The 15,525-nt window shown below is 39.8% G+C and overlaps 1 protein-coding gene across 3 annotated transcripts in view; it reads right to left on the bottom strand.

Annotated features, from left to right (window-relative positions):
• LOC126382055 (reticulon-4-like) overlaps positions 1-15,525 on the bottom strand; it is a 96,526-nt gene that overhangs the window by 4,908 nt on the left and 76,093 nt on the right. For 2 of the 3 annotated variants that reach the window (XM_050031742.1, XM_050031743.1), the window contains 3 exons: positions 2,086-2,210; positions 822-1,121; positions 202-391 (listed from right to left, as the gene is read on the bottom strand). In XM_050031742.1, the coding sequence (XP_049887699.1) occupies positions 202-391; positions 822-1,121; positions 2,086-2,210 (615 nt within the window). Of the gene's footprint in view, positions 1-201; positions 392-821; positions 1,122-2,085; positions 2,211-2,692; positions 2,804-15,525 lie in introns of those variants that run through there. The other variant, XM_050031744.1, reaches the window with a different exon arrangement.

Genomic DNA, 15,525 nt, shown 5'->3' with positions numbered 1-15,525 from the left:
CAGTAAACATAACAAAATAGTACCTACTAGAAAATACGTATAAAATATAGTACGTGATTACAAAAAGAATTTGTGACCCACACCACATAATTGGTAGCGACTTTTAAAGACTTTACCAAGATAAGTATTGTCGGTAGGCGAAAGAGCGCTTCGTTCTACTTGACAAGACCTAAAACTGTCCAAAGGGCATCAGATCCTCACCTGATTTGAACGACCTGGACTCCAATCTTGTGGTCACCAGCCTCGAGCATATTCCTATCGAAGAGAGCTCTCTTGAGCGCACTGCCAAAGTTTTCGTTGAACTGGCGGAACTCTTCGCTCTCCGGGTCCTGTAGAACTGACGAGAACTCTTCGTTGTCTATTTTGAGCTCGCCTTCAACTGTCCTTGGAACTGGAATAGGGAAAATATTGTTTTTATTTTATTTTTATACATAAGCAGCCTCAACTGGAGGGGTTATAGAGCATACTCCATCACGCTGCTCTACTGCGGGCTGGTGAATGTGTTTTACGGCTAATAGCCGGGACCAACAGCTTAACGTGCCCTCCTAAGCACGAAACCATCTTACTTTTTCGGACAATCTGGTGATTCAAGTCTTCAATGTGACAAACAAAGGACAGTCTCATAAAGTGATTTCGACCTCCAGATCGTGAGCCCAACGCAAAAACCACTAAACCACGGAGGCTGTTTATTTTTATCGAACTTTATATTTTTTTCATTTTATTCATCCTAAAAATTCCATGTCGTCGTTATCGTATGTAGTGGTGGTAGTGGTCGTGGTGTAGCCCGCCGAGCGTACTCGCTATATTACCCAGGAACTTACCATAAATAGACATGTCATTGCTATCATCCGCCATGGGGACATTCACATCTTTTGCTTCAGCGTCTTTCTCCGCCGAGGTCTGGCCAGGCACAGCATGATTGCTGTGGTCATGGGCGCTATCATCATTAGCCGAGAAATCATGGTCATGTGCGCTGTGCTCGTGTGCGCTGTGGTCGTGGTCGATGTTGTAGTGGTCGTGTGCACCGTGGTCGTGGCCTAGTCCGCCGAGCGCTCGCGCTGACGACAACGATGTGTTGTACTGATCCAGTGGCGTCGGCGTGTTCGCGAACAGGATTCCAGCTGGAAACGAAAAAAAATTTTTTTAGTGCGTCATGTTAAAAATTAGCATAGGCTTACAACTATATAGTCAGAGGTACATCCATCATAAGATGAACTAAGTATCCACATCTCACCGAGCTCTCTGCAACGTTAGGTGGTGAGCCGTATCGCCGTCTACTTATAATGGTCGACTCAACTTTGGTAGCACTGCTGCTGTGCTGTGCATTTAATGATAAGTATAAGACCTTCGTGAAAGTAAGATAAATATATTATAGTATTAGTTTACTTCTAACAACCGTCACCCGCCCTTCTCAAACAAGTATTATTATTATGTAGTGTCTTAATATGGTAATGGGTACCCATGGGTATGAGTAACATTAACATCTGCACATTGGTACTTTATGCACAGCACGTCCTTCCCGCATGGGCGGTAAGTTAATACTCAGCATACATTTATTGGTCAACACAATTTTGCATACACTATACTAAAACGCTAATTACACTTGCCAATCCATCCTACCCGATGTGTCAAGGTCACGGGCGCGGCGATCAGGATCGTGAAGTCCAATAGCAAATCGGCGGGGCGTAACCATGGTAACCACGATCTCAAGTTAGTCATGCGTAGTATCTCTACTTAGTCTGTGAGTTAGTCTATTAGCGTCGATTTTCCCAATCTCGACGTGACCTTTAGGGCCAACATGCGCAACGTGATAAAATTTTGTCACGGTCATTTTATCGATTCTGACGATACAATTATGTCATTTTGTCGATTGGTGCCAATTTGTGAACCGAAATAAGTCATGTCGTTCTGCCAAAATACGAACAAAATCACGTGCCACGCATGTTAGGGAAAAAGTAAACTTTCGATTTCGACAAAATTTATAATTTTATCACCCTGCTCCTGAATGTCCTGACGCGTTGATCCGGATGGATTGGGTAGTGCGATTACCGTATATGATGGTAGGAGGGTAGGTGTGGTACTTACTGGCAGCAAGCACTATGAGCGCGACGATGGCTGCGACGACCAGCGCCAGCAGCGTCCAGCACAGCGGTCGTCGGCACCCGCCCTTCTCGCCGCGTTTGTCCGCCGTTACGTACAGTTTTTCGCCTCTGTAACAATTATTATACTCTTTATTGCACACAATACACGCGAAGAGATACAAGAAAAGAACAAACAAGAAGAAATTTGTTGTAGTATTAAATATTCTTTATTGCAATTAACTAAGTACATTACAAGTACTATAAGTACATTACAAACACGAAATGGACGTTAACAAGGTAGGACGACAACAAGAATATCCAGGTTCAAATCGAAAGATATACCTACTTATGTTTAAAAAATAAAAATACATAAGATACCTACATAATGCCCTTGTAGCAGACCCTTATTTAAATAATTCGATAATGACGTTAGATTAGACGTAGTTTCCTAAACGATTTCGGTACATTCGGTGGTCAGACACTGGAATTTGATCATTAGTTTATTATTTCATGGCGACTGAAGTTTTCCACGTTTGTAACCACATGTATAACAGTAAAACACTTTCCCGGGCGATAATTACGAGAAAATAATTATTAACCACAATACGTACGATTCTACATCATTTTTCTGTTGTTCCAAAACATCTTGGCTCCCTATAAGATTCTGTGACTCTCCTGGTTCCATCTCAATATTCCAACGGTAACGCGTGCTTACTTACTACACTACACTAACTAACTGACATCAAAATCAAATTCTCACCGAATATCGAAAGAAGCAATATAAATAATTTGAAGTTACCCTCGTTTAAATGTTACTAAAATGGAACGTTATAAATTATGAAATTCTGATTAAGTACTAAATAAAGACAACGTTTTTTTTATTATTTGACCTATTTATGAATTTTAATAAAGAAAAATGTAATTTAATCATTAGTGCGAAATTTTATCAAGTTTTTCTATGACGTCACAGATTGCTTTTTTATACAAATTCCATAGTAATTTCGTGTTTTGACGTTAAAGTAAAAAGTAACTGATTTAACTAGTTGGAAACTAGCCTATTGTCCTCCTCTCCATCCTCTCTGACGTGAGCATTTCAGAATACGTCAATCAATTTTTATTTTACTCCCCACTCCAGAGGAGATGCAACCAAATTCTCTTTTGTGCGCTCGAATAGTGTAGATGCATACCGTTAGAAGTAGGTACCTACATTACGTGCTTAGAACACTAAATATTTACCGTAACCAACTGGTATTGTGTTACCATCTATTGTCAAACATGCCATTGCATTCCGGAACTTTTCCATTTCACTAGATAGGTACTTGCACTCATAGAAAATAACGGCCAAGGTAGTATCTTCTTTCGGCATAAGGGCAAAAGGAACGAAATCGCGCGAGGTCAGATGTTATATTGGTTGCACCTATGTAAATATTCTGGCATACTTTAAATTGTTTGAAGGTCAAAGTTAGGGTTGAGTTTGCTTCCTTATTCGTGAAGTGGTTTGTTGTTGTTGAAGTAACCTCTGGCCAACACAGATTTACAGTACATGCTGACTATGAAAGAATTGGGCCGTAGGGCGAAATTCCCGGATTATGTACATAATTGACGGAATTACCGATCATGAAATTAATGAACAAAGCTATTTTTGTACGGTGTAGTTACGTATGGTGCATTGAAAGAGAAGTTTATGTTGTATGAAACTATGAAAGAGAAGATGAAGAAACGTTATAAAGGTAAAGAAATAATAATTTCCTTCATGCCCTATCCCACAATAAATTCTTGGCGTCAGTCTGTGGAGGGGCGAGATGACCGCGACAGTGTTCGCTTTAATTGAGACATGTCGTGCTTCGGAAAGAACGTAACACTGAATTTTATCCAGAAGTTTAAATAAAAAATCAGTGATCTGCCGTTCCCGGAAATGTTCCCAGTTTGAGAACAATGATGATGAGGAAGAAGCAAGAGAAGTGTGTCAGGATCGAAGCAAATGGAATTCTATAGTCTCTGCTTACCCCGGTGGGAAATAGGCGTGAGTTTATGTATGTATGTGTATGTAGAAAAGCGCAAAACTTATTTAAAAAGAGCTTTAATACCTAACCTTTAGGCAGATAAAACGACAGAAGAGAAAGAACAGTTTGAAAAAGAAAAGCAGTTAGTGTCCTTACTACTAAAGAGTTATTACAACGGGAACATTACCACTTTGGGAATACCTTTCCCCGGAATGGTACAGTGATGTACCACTGTAAACAACGTAAGACGTATAACGTATTAAGTAACGGGAAGTATAAACAACAAACGTGTGTGTTACAAGTAAACATTGGCCGCACTACTTGAGCAAGGAAACCGCGACATGTCAGCTTGTATTATCATAACCCAGGCGCCGCACAATATGCGCTTGAGCACGTTGCTCGCTAAGTATACCTCTTTTGAGCCTTCTTATTCTTTATGCCTTCCATTAAACCTCAGAGTAAAAATTTAAATAAGTAGGTAATTAAGTACGTATGTGTGACTGTGAATATTCAGTTCAATTTAGTTATTCATAAGATAAAAAAAATATATTAAGTACTGCTACCTACCCCAGATTCAGATGATTTGGTTTATATTGGTATTTTAGTCCGTGTCTAATAGATATCTAAGCAAAACACTAAAAAAGAACTACCTACTTACCAATTTTCCGAGACGAAAAAAATCATTTCGAAGGGATTTTAGAAAATGGACCTCTATCTTTTCCGTCTAGAAAAAATATTGGGTTAGTCTCAGCTTGTCCAGAATAGAAATATGTATAGTAGACTATCACAATGCGATATTATTACACTTAGATCTTATATTAACCTCGTCGCTAATCATATAGCATCACGGGCCTTCGCGGACCGTCGCATCTTTACTTGGTCGCAAAATGACTGCGTAAAGATAAGAAAGGTTCATCATGACAAAGTTTGCAATCCATGGCATAGCTGGGTTACTCATAACAGCCTATAGGTAGGAGTTTACTGGATTTAGTCGAATGTGAGGCACTGCAGCCGAGTCCAGGCGGGCTCGAGGTCGATGCCCCGCGCTTTGTTCCTGCGCCAGCGCACCCGCCCCTCCCCCCACGTCGTAACATACCGGAGGAACAATACTCCCGGCCGGCTAGGGAGTACTAACCAGATATTAGAAAACTGTGTCAAATTATTTTTAGAAGAAAATGTTGGAATATTAAATTTTGAATAAAGTTTTCGAGCATAAGATTCGGTAGGTAATAAGTATAGTAAATAAAATATGTTTGTTACTCGCTTACGATAGTACTAATCAGCGACATCGGGAGTAATCATGTAAGTAGGAAAAGTAATTTAATATAAAATTTGAAACTAACGAAAAACATTTTCTTATAAAAAACATATTATTAAACTATTTCTATTCTTTCTATTCTAGGTATTCTTTTTTTCTATTTAAGTAACTCAAAATCAAAAACACACGTAACTTAATTACTTATTGAAAAACCAAAATAATCCAAAACATCGTGTTCTATGTGTATGAAGAGGACCATAAAGTTTGGCGATGCAATGTTTTTTCTTTTATATTGGGCCTTTAACAAAGTTTGTTATTCCAGCCCCATCTATCAAGGCTTGTCTAGAACTAATAAAAAAAATATTTAGTTCATGCCAATCATAATACATATATAATAGCACATATCAGTCGATGTTAGGTCGAACAATTCTTTTCTATTTAACAGTAGTTACCAAATAATTATTAGATCCATTGAGAAGTATCTTAACCTCTTTAACTTTCAGCCCTAGTAGCAAGTGTGACGTGTGACGACTGTGACGTGACCTCTTATTTAGTACGGTCGCCATATTGGCAACTGTTCGCAAGTGGAATGCAAAAGTGAAACCTTCGTAAACTCATCTCGTGTTGTGTGAAAGAATGTAAACTGGCCAGATCAAGTGGAATTCTCAGCATTTTGAACTAGGTACCAACCTACTTTCAAAACAATGTTCGGTTCATATCTATGTTATGTACATCCATACTAATATTATAAATGCGAAAGTAACTCTGTCTGTCTGTCTGTCTGTCTGTCTGTCTGTCTGTCTGTCTGTCTGTCTGTCTGTCTGTTACTCTTTCACGCCTAAACGGCTGAACGGATTTTGATGAAATTTGTTATGGTGATAGATGATAACCTAGAAATGGTCATAGGCTATAAATAATCACGCCATCGTTCGTAGGGGGTAGGCAGTAGGCAGATAACTAAATTGAGTTAGTGATTTTTTGTCGTTTTTGTTGGGACTTTTGCTCTTTCACGTCTAAACGGCTGAACGAAATTTGATGAAATTTAGTGAGGTAATAGATGGTTACCTAAAAACGGATATAAGATCAAAATGATCACGTAATCGTACTTAGGGGGTAGGAAGTAAGTAGAAAACTGAATTGAGTTAGTGATTTTTTATGGTTTTTGCTGGGAGTTTTGCTCTATCATGCCTAAACGGCTGAACGGATTTTTAATGAAAGTTAGTTAGGTGATAGATAGTACCCACCTACCTAGAAAAGGATGTGGGCTATTAATATTCATGCTATCGCACTTAAGGCGTAGGCAGTAGGCAGAAAACTAATTAAGTTAGTGATTTTTAATCGTTTGTTTTAAAAGTTTACCTCATTCACGCCTTAATGTCTGAACAGATTTTTATAAGACGTGGTTTATTTAAAGATAGGATCCTAGGCACGGACACAGGCTACTTTTTACGGCGGGAAAATGCTTCATTCCCGCGGAAATCTAGCGTGGTCGTGTCAAGAAGCGCATGACGCCATAGCTACTGAAATGATTTTGATGTTTTTTTTTTTTAAACTGAGTGTTACTAAGACTTCAAGTTAGTATTTGATCACTTTTCTAACTTAGAGGGTAGGTAGGCGCCATAATTTAGGGAATCCCTACTAATATTATATATGCGAAAGTAACTCTGTCTGTCTGTCTGTTACGTTTTTCCGCTTAAACCTCTCAACCGATTTTGATGAAATTTGGCACAGACAATCTTTAGACCCTGAGAAAGAACATAGGCCTTTATTGCGAAAAAAAGGGATGCAGAGGTTAAAATAGGGGTTGAAAGTTTGTATGGGATATTTTGCGTACGGCTGTGCAGTATGGTTCAAAAAGGCATCTATTGCTAAACCTGCGTCCACTCCATCTGTACATAATCGGGGAAGCTAGACTCGCTATGCTCCGAGCTAAGGAAAGGGGTAAGACGACATGGGGATCAACTGTCATGAGAAAACTCAAAGAGGACCTTATGACTGACCCGGTTATGGCGATGCCCTCAGACGTCATGGTCGGGACTCATAACTTTGTGAGTTACTTCAAGGTGGTAATACCAGAGAGAGAGGAGTGGTCTAGAACTCTACCCTCGCCCTTTCCCAGTGCGGATCGGGTGTGGTTTACCGACGGCTCTAAGCGAGATGGGCTTTCAGGGGCGGGTATATAAGTACCCCAAGCGAAAGAGGGTAACCAACATGGGGGCACACGCCACAGTTTTTCAGGCTGAGATGTATGCCATCATTGATTGTGTGCACCAAAATTTGGGGAACATGAACAGTAACATTCTCATACTGTCGGACAGCCAGGCTGCTCTTAAGGCAGTGGCGGCGACTGAAGTAGACTCATTACTCATTCTAGAGTGTATAGATAGTCTGAATAAGTTGGGGGCCTCAAATTCGGATCGGATCGGATTCGGAGAGAGAGATCGGGAACAAGTCTAATCGGACCCGAACCCTTCTGCGGGATCTCGAAAAGCACCTCTAGATATCATCTGGGGGTGCGACTAGGAAATGAATCCAAGGAATTTTGGCCCAACTCAGTTGGCCTGAAACATTCGAAGCAGCTGATTAGACCTTTTCCTAAGAAATTCTCATCAGAAATCGTTACTCTCACTAGGGGGCAGGCTAGGATTTTAATAAGGGGGCATTGCAGACTCAATAAGCACATACACAGAATGGAGCTGACCGAGTCTCCTTTATGCAGATTCTGTTTAGGGGAAAATGAGACGCCACTACATTTGCTGTGCAGCTGTGAGGCTCTCATACATAGTAGAAGCCGTACACTTGGGGACTACATAATGGATCCCCAGGAAGTCGTGCAACTTTCTCCCAAAAAGACGTTGGATCTCTTCGAACGGATCGGTCTAGAGGAGAATTTTTAAATGTAGGGATTTAGGTCACAATAGATCTGACAAGGTCGCAGTGATCTCGCGGGCTGCATTCAGTTCGGTCTCCACAATTCTCAAATAATAAATAAATAATACCCAAATCTATACCGTTCCTTTAATATAATCCTTAACATTCAAATTAAAAGTACGCAGACGAAGTCGCGGGTACCAGCTAGTATAAAATAAAGATGAAATTGAAAAACAAATAATAAAAACATAGGTGTATACATTTGTTATAGATCTATACATCTCTGCCACCCCATCGGGGATACAGGCGTGATGTTAAGTTGTTCTGTTAATAAAAAAGAATGAGATTTACGATTGGATAATTATGGTATTATTTTCAGCGGTCACCCGCTGAAACGCTTGCTTTAGTATTCATATACTGAAGCAAGGCATGAAATTAATGAAAGATTCAAAATGCAATTTGTATTTTCATAAATTATACATACTTACTTATGTAAAAAGTTGTTGTAAGCTTTTGAATTCATAAAGTTCTTACCATCCGCATTCACCATGATTCTTAAGTTGGAATGACAATGCCATTTCTTAAATTATCCTTAAAAACATTAGTATTGTGAGGCTGCGACCCACTTTCCCACGCGTGGGTGATCGATCACCGAACTCATTGTGCAAGGGTATTGGATAGTGTCTAGGATGACCAACGGTTCCGTATTTTATGGACAGTCTTTGAATAAAGGACAATGAGTTCTAGCATATCTCATTCGAAGCGTCTTGAGTTAATATTTTTCTTCTATGGCGACTTTCTCGAAATACGCGGGGTTTAGTATGATTTTGGATACCTCCTGGTACATCATTGTTTTATTTTACTTATTTCTAAACCCCGTGGACGTTGATGCTAAAACTAATTGGTAGTTTTTTTATAGACACTAATGAAGACACTAATGAATAAATTACACGTATAAAGTCTCACGTAGTCAGTCTGAACTCAAAAAGTGTATTATTTCATTTTTTTTGTCTGTAACCTGTTACGTGTGTTTATTAAATGAATAAATAAAGTATCTGTTGGAAGGGGGGCTCATACAGTTACGGTCATTGTCCTTCATCATAATTATTAGCTCGCGACGTCAAGCCACTCGCTGTAAAGAGATTCGCCGTAGCGGGAATTGCCGTTCGGAGAGTCGCTGTCAACGCAATAATTCGATATTAATTGGCCAAAATAGTCGTTCTTGTTTAGTTTAAATTATCTTTTAGTGCTGCTATTTTCATGCCAAAGCTTTGTTAATTATATTGTGCATCCACTTATCCAATGTTTGTGAACCAACGCGTAGTCATTGTCGCGTAGTATCGGTTGAATGGACCAAAATATCACCGTGTCATTCCACTGCACGCCACGCGACAATGAGGGTACATAAAGATCATAGTTATGGTGTAACAATTGTAACATAACATGTTACATTTGCCACAGTTGTTATGTAATTGTTGGAAGGGCATTGACAATTGTACCGCCTTTCTTCAATTGTGCCTAAGCCCTCATGGGCGTAGCGATTTTGTAACGAATCGTGATTTTCATAATTCGTACATTTAATATGGAAAAATAAAAACATTATTACCTATTTAATTTAAAGCGAACCATTCTCATCCATGGTAAGTATTACAACTGCAAAATATTATGCAAAATAATAGGCATAAGTTCCTCAACATACGGCGTGTGGGGTCCAAATGCCGTAAATTACGGTCGCCCTTCGGATACCATTCAAGAGCAAACTCGTTTAAAAGCTAAGTTATTCAAGTATGAATGGAAACAAAAATGAGTTTTCAATTTTTTTTTTACTATGAACCTTAGAAGTTCATAATAGGATTCTTATAAAAATGCATTAACAGGGCTTCTAAACAATTATGTTTTGAATAAGGGTTGTTCTTAGTCATATTATTATATGTCCATTTACTGTGTGTTCTTTATCTTGTGTCAATGTGATGTTATTACAATAACACACACCTTAGGACGCAACAGATATAGATATACCTACAGATAGATACTGATACATTACAGTGTACCCACTGTACATTACAGTGTACCCACTCAGTATGTATCTGTAGCGTCCTAAAATAATAAATAGGTACCAGTGGCGCCCCTAGGGCGGTGCGTGCGCACCGAAATGGGCTGGGGTTGTGGCGCCGAAATGCCAAAATCAACCAAGACTGGTCCACCCGGAAACTAAAACTTTACCGGGTTAGATTGCGGCCACATAAAACTCATACCAGGTAGCCGTCAACAACATAAAAAAAAATTAAAATAGGTAAATTTCGGTGGCCGTACCTACACTAATCGAAAAAATTGGTATTTTAAGGGGCTGAGGGGTGCCACTTTGAGGTCTCGCGCCCCCTAATTATTCACGGCCTCCGTGGTCCAGTGGTTGAGCGTAGTGCTCACGATCCGGAGGTCCCGGGTTCAAATCCCGGTGGGGACATATCACAAAAATCACTTTGTGATCCCTAGTTTGGTTAGGACATTACAGGCTGATCACCTGATTGTCCGAAAGTAAGATGATCCGTGCTTCGGAAGGCACGTTAAGCCGTTGGTCCCGGTTACTACTTACTCATGTAAGTAAGTAGTCGTTACATGAGCCATGTCAGGGGCCTTTGGTGGCTCAATAGTAACCCTGACACCAGGGTTGATGGGGTTGGTACTCCATCTCACAACCCACACGACAGAAGAAGAAGAACCTAAATATTTTGCTAGGGCCGCCACTAATAGGTACATCTTTCTTACGTTAGTTATGAGAGTTCTACGAACGACCGCTCAAAAGCTAATGTATGCCATGCCATGCAAATAAGTTTTCATAAAGCCGCCGGCAGGATTGTAGTAAGACTTTGAAAGCCTGGCTGTATACAAGTATAAACTGTACGACACGATGAGTAGTTTTCATAAATCGTTTTTTATTTTCTAGTAAAATCCCATGATTAGTGTAACTCACAAAAAGAGAAAGTCCAAAGTAATCTGGTTCGTATAGGATCCCGCCGATCCTGCCGCGCGATCCCGCCGGGACGACCGTGTCTTTTTATGCATATTTTAAGCCGCTGGCGCCTTTGCCAAGTTGCAAATGATTATGACAATAGGTACCTAGCATCTAGTGAGTGACAGTGACAGTGATAACAATTGGGTCGTGTACTAGGTTCTAGATAAATTATGAAATTGTGAATATAGGCGGATCTAAAACTAACGAAAAACATTTTTTTTTCTATTTAAGTAACTTATTTACGCGATAAAGTCCACCATTTTATCAAGGTTTTCTACGACGTCACAGTGTGCTTTTTCATACAAATTCAAAAGGAATTTCATGTTTTGACGTTTAGTAAAAAGTAACTGATTTGACTAGTTAGAAACTAGCCTATTATGGGATTCAAATGTCACCTTATATTGGATTGACATAATCGTTTGCAACTTAGCTAAGGCCTCTGTTAAATTTAAATGCTTTAAAACATATAAAACCAATTCACATGATGTTCAGTCTCCCGCTATCCGTCACCATTCCCCCACAACCTTAAGGCCGGGTTCCCACTGACGCGGAGATGGGTGGAGAAGAGCGGAGATGTGCGGATTTGACCAATCATAGCGTTCGAGACAGCGAAAAACGAAGACGCTCTGTCACTCTCTCCCTTCTGGTGATTGGTCGATTCCTGCACATCTCCGCTCATCTCCGCACAGCTCCGCGTCAATGGAAACGCAGTCTAAAGGAAGTGTTCACGCGTGCCCGTATGTCAGCCTTTGTCTATTGTCACTTTTGTTTTGCATTTCTTTTACTCTGCAGCTTTGTTTCGATGTGTTGAATATGCACACTTTCTCGACAGTAAGAAATAGTTTAGAAATGTATTTGTTGTTTTTAAAACTATTCTTTTAAGAACTTTCTTGAGGATTTCTTGTGAACAATTGGATGATGCAACGTTGTGTTAAACAACTCGATTGACAGATGGACAGCGGTATTGGGTAAGGCTTTGAAAGTAATTAACAGAGGTAAAACGGATACTGTTAGTTGTCTGTTATGGTTATTTTTAAGACGAGAAAGATGGACGATGGTGGCGGAGTAATGTCATTTTTGAAAGAAAGAAAAATAATGTAAAACATGTTTGTTGCATATGAGCGGGATGCCTATTTTATTCGCCCTGGTTATTCATTCGTTTAATCATTTTCCGCGGATAAGAAAATGACGGATATAACTTAAAATTAGGATGTGTCTGCAGGTGCCAGTAGCGTCTGTCAGTGTTCAACTTTCATTATGAATATTTTGGGTGCAGTGCAGGTGCATCGTGTGTAGTGGTTGCATAATGTAGTCGTGATGGCGGACGGCTTGCGCGCCACTTCCGACTCACGATGACAGTTAGCGTGTCCCGCGCGCGTATGGAAATTGCTTGAAATTTTTATGTCTTGACTGTGAAGTACGTCGGTTACTGGCAGATACGAAATATTCAAGTTTTTTATATCACGTACTAGCTGTTGTCCGCGATTTCCCCTGAGCCGCGGTTCGCCCTAAGCCGAGGTTCGTTCTGAGCAGAGTTTTGCCCTGAGCCAAGGTTCGCGCCCAACTGGGCACCCTCAGGCCTGTTGTCTTAAATTTTGTATCGGGTATCCCTCAGCGCTCCCCATTTGTCCGGCCAAGTAGTTAATGCCATTTGTGGCAAACCTACAATAAGTCACTTCAAAAAAACACCCGTGACTTTGCTCGCGTGTAACTATAGAAGTTTTATACAAATTTTGTCACGCTTTTTTACCCCCGTAGGGGTTGAAGACACATTTCTATGACACATATAAGTACACTGACTTTGATTAACTAATAAGAACAAAAAAATACGTACTTAAGTATATATAATTAAGAAACGCACACAAGGCTCAAGTCATAGCCTTATTTTGAGTAGACTTGGTTTAAGGCAAGAATTTGGCTACAGTTTCTCACACTATAAAGACAATATCAAATGTATTGTCTATACCAATCGTGACAGAAACAAATTATCTAGTGGGTGGTGTGACATAGTTACTCCATACTCCACCAGACCAGCTCGTGTCAACCGAGTCACTCTGATGTGGGTTGGCCGTGTCACTCACCAGAATGCGGTTTGGTTATGTAACTTTGAATATAATGAGCCAAGTGACGTCATTGACGGCTATTGAAGTCGAATGAAAGTGAATGAGACCAGTTAATGTAATTAGCATTTTACTGAGATATTTGGAGAGATCGTAGGTCAGGGGAAGATCTTTACGCTTCGGTTTAATAGTCCTGTACACCGGCTTGTTTCTCACACGGTTAGCGCCGGTTCTTTTTTTTTTTGACGTGACTTATTGTAGATTTGCCGCAGATGGCATTAACTACTTGGCCAGAGTCAGCGCCGGTTCGAACCTACCGGACTTGCACCAATGAGTTATTAATTTGTCTTAAGTGCAGTTTTCACTAACACAGTTGGCTCGGCGATACCAACGTCTAACAGAAAGCTCGGTGACGTGTGGGTACGTAGAACATCTTACGATGGATGTACATCTGACAACCACAATTGGGATATAGTCGTGAGCTCATGTTATGTTTATTCTAAAACTGTGTACTTAATTGGGTAGTTTCCTAGGTCAAGGATAATTATCAAATTCTGATTGCTAAATAGCGATAGATTTAAGACTGACGTAAAGCATTTTATTTTTCTATTTAACTTATTTATGAATTTTAATAAAAAAAAACATAATAATAAGTCCGACACGTTTTTCTATGACGTCATAGAATAAGAATAACAAATCCCATAGTAATTTCGCGTTTTGACGTTTAGTAAAAAGTAACTGATTTGACTCATCATCATCATCATCAGCCCATTAACGTCCCCACTGCTGGGGCACGGGCCTTCCCTATGGATGGGTAGGGAGATCGGGCCTTAAACCACCACGCGGGCCCAGCGCGGATTGATGGTTATTAACGACTGCTAATGCAGCCGGGACCAACGGCTTAACGTGCCTTCCGAAGCACGGAGGAGCTCGAGATGAAAACATTTTTTTTTGTGGTCACCCATCCAATGACCGGCCTTTGCGAAACTTTGCTTTGAGCGCGTTAACCGCTGCGCCACCGAGCTCCTCTATTTGACTAGTAGCTATATATTTCTATGTATTTTATTTGAACTACTAAATAAATAACATTTAATTGGTCCATTTTGTTGGTAAATGTAGCCGTGATCGATTGCCTTAAGTGTTTCCAATCACAATTAGTTACGTATCTTCTAAATACCATCAAAAATTTCAATGTCCTATTTGAATCTAAGTCACTAAAACGGCTAATGTGATATTAGGATTACTTATTATGTATTCATCAAAACACATGACCTTGAGTTGTAAATATATTCTAATCAAATGTCATCAACGTACCCTATGGTATTCGTCAAGCGCCATCGACGAATACAGAATGAGGAACGTTTTGCGTTGCTGAGGTATTTTAAGCGTGTTGCTAGGAGTTTCCGGTTTTGCTGAGTCCTTTTAAAGTGCTCCCTCACTGAGCCTGTAATGTAACGTTACAGATCCGAGCATTACATCGGTGAGGGAGGAGCACCGCTAAATAAGCAGATATGCAGTAAGTATTGTAACTTAACCAAGTCTCTGCCGCATCCGTCAACCTTTATTTCTGGAGCTTCAGCTGGATATATGATCCACGAAGGATATTTTATTTTTGTCTGCCATACGCAATAATAATAATAATTGTAACTTAGTGCTCAAAATCGAATCATAAAATGTCACATTACAGGCAAATGCTCCTGGTGAGGGAAAACCTTAATGATGGCCAGTTTTGTCTATTCGTTATTTTAAATTTGGAGATCACAAAACATCAGCTTAGCATGCTGTCTCCCATGATGAAAAATGTTGGTAGATATTATAATATGTACTTAAGTATGTGTGTGGCTGTGAGTTCAATGACCGATTTCACCAACACTGGTGTCATGGGTTACTTTATTTTTCTACCGGAAGGACATAAGAAAATGGTTTCAATACCTACTCAAAATATTTTTTTGACAAGACTTATTGCAGATGGCATTAACTACTTGGCCAGACAAATGGGGAGCGCTGAGGGCTCTCACCAAGAAACTAAAGAACATCGTCGAAGTTATAATTTAAAGTTGCGTAGGACTTCGTAGGAACGAAGTAAGTTGATTTTGAACAATAAGTTATTAAGGTCAGTTATTTGAAGTTAATTTCCGGTTCTGTTAATTTGTATAATCAACCGGCAGTATATGGAGCTGAGGTGAAGGCTGTATGTCTCAGTTACACTATCAAAACGACAAGGTTGATCTATAATTAT

Source organism: Pectinophora gossypiella, chromosome 3, assembly GCF_024362695.1.
Source record: "Pectinophora gossypiella chromosome 3, ilPecGoss1.1, whole genome shotgun sequence".
Lineage (NCBI taxonomy): Eukaryota > Metazoa > Arthropoda > Insecta > Lepidoptera > Gelechiidae > Pectinophora > Pectinophora gossypiella.
Note: the sequence above shows the minus strand (reverse complement) of the source record. Positions and strands in the feature narration are given on the sequence as shown.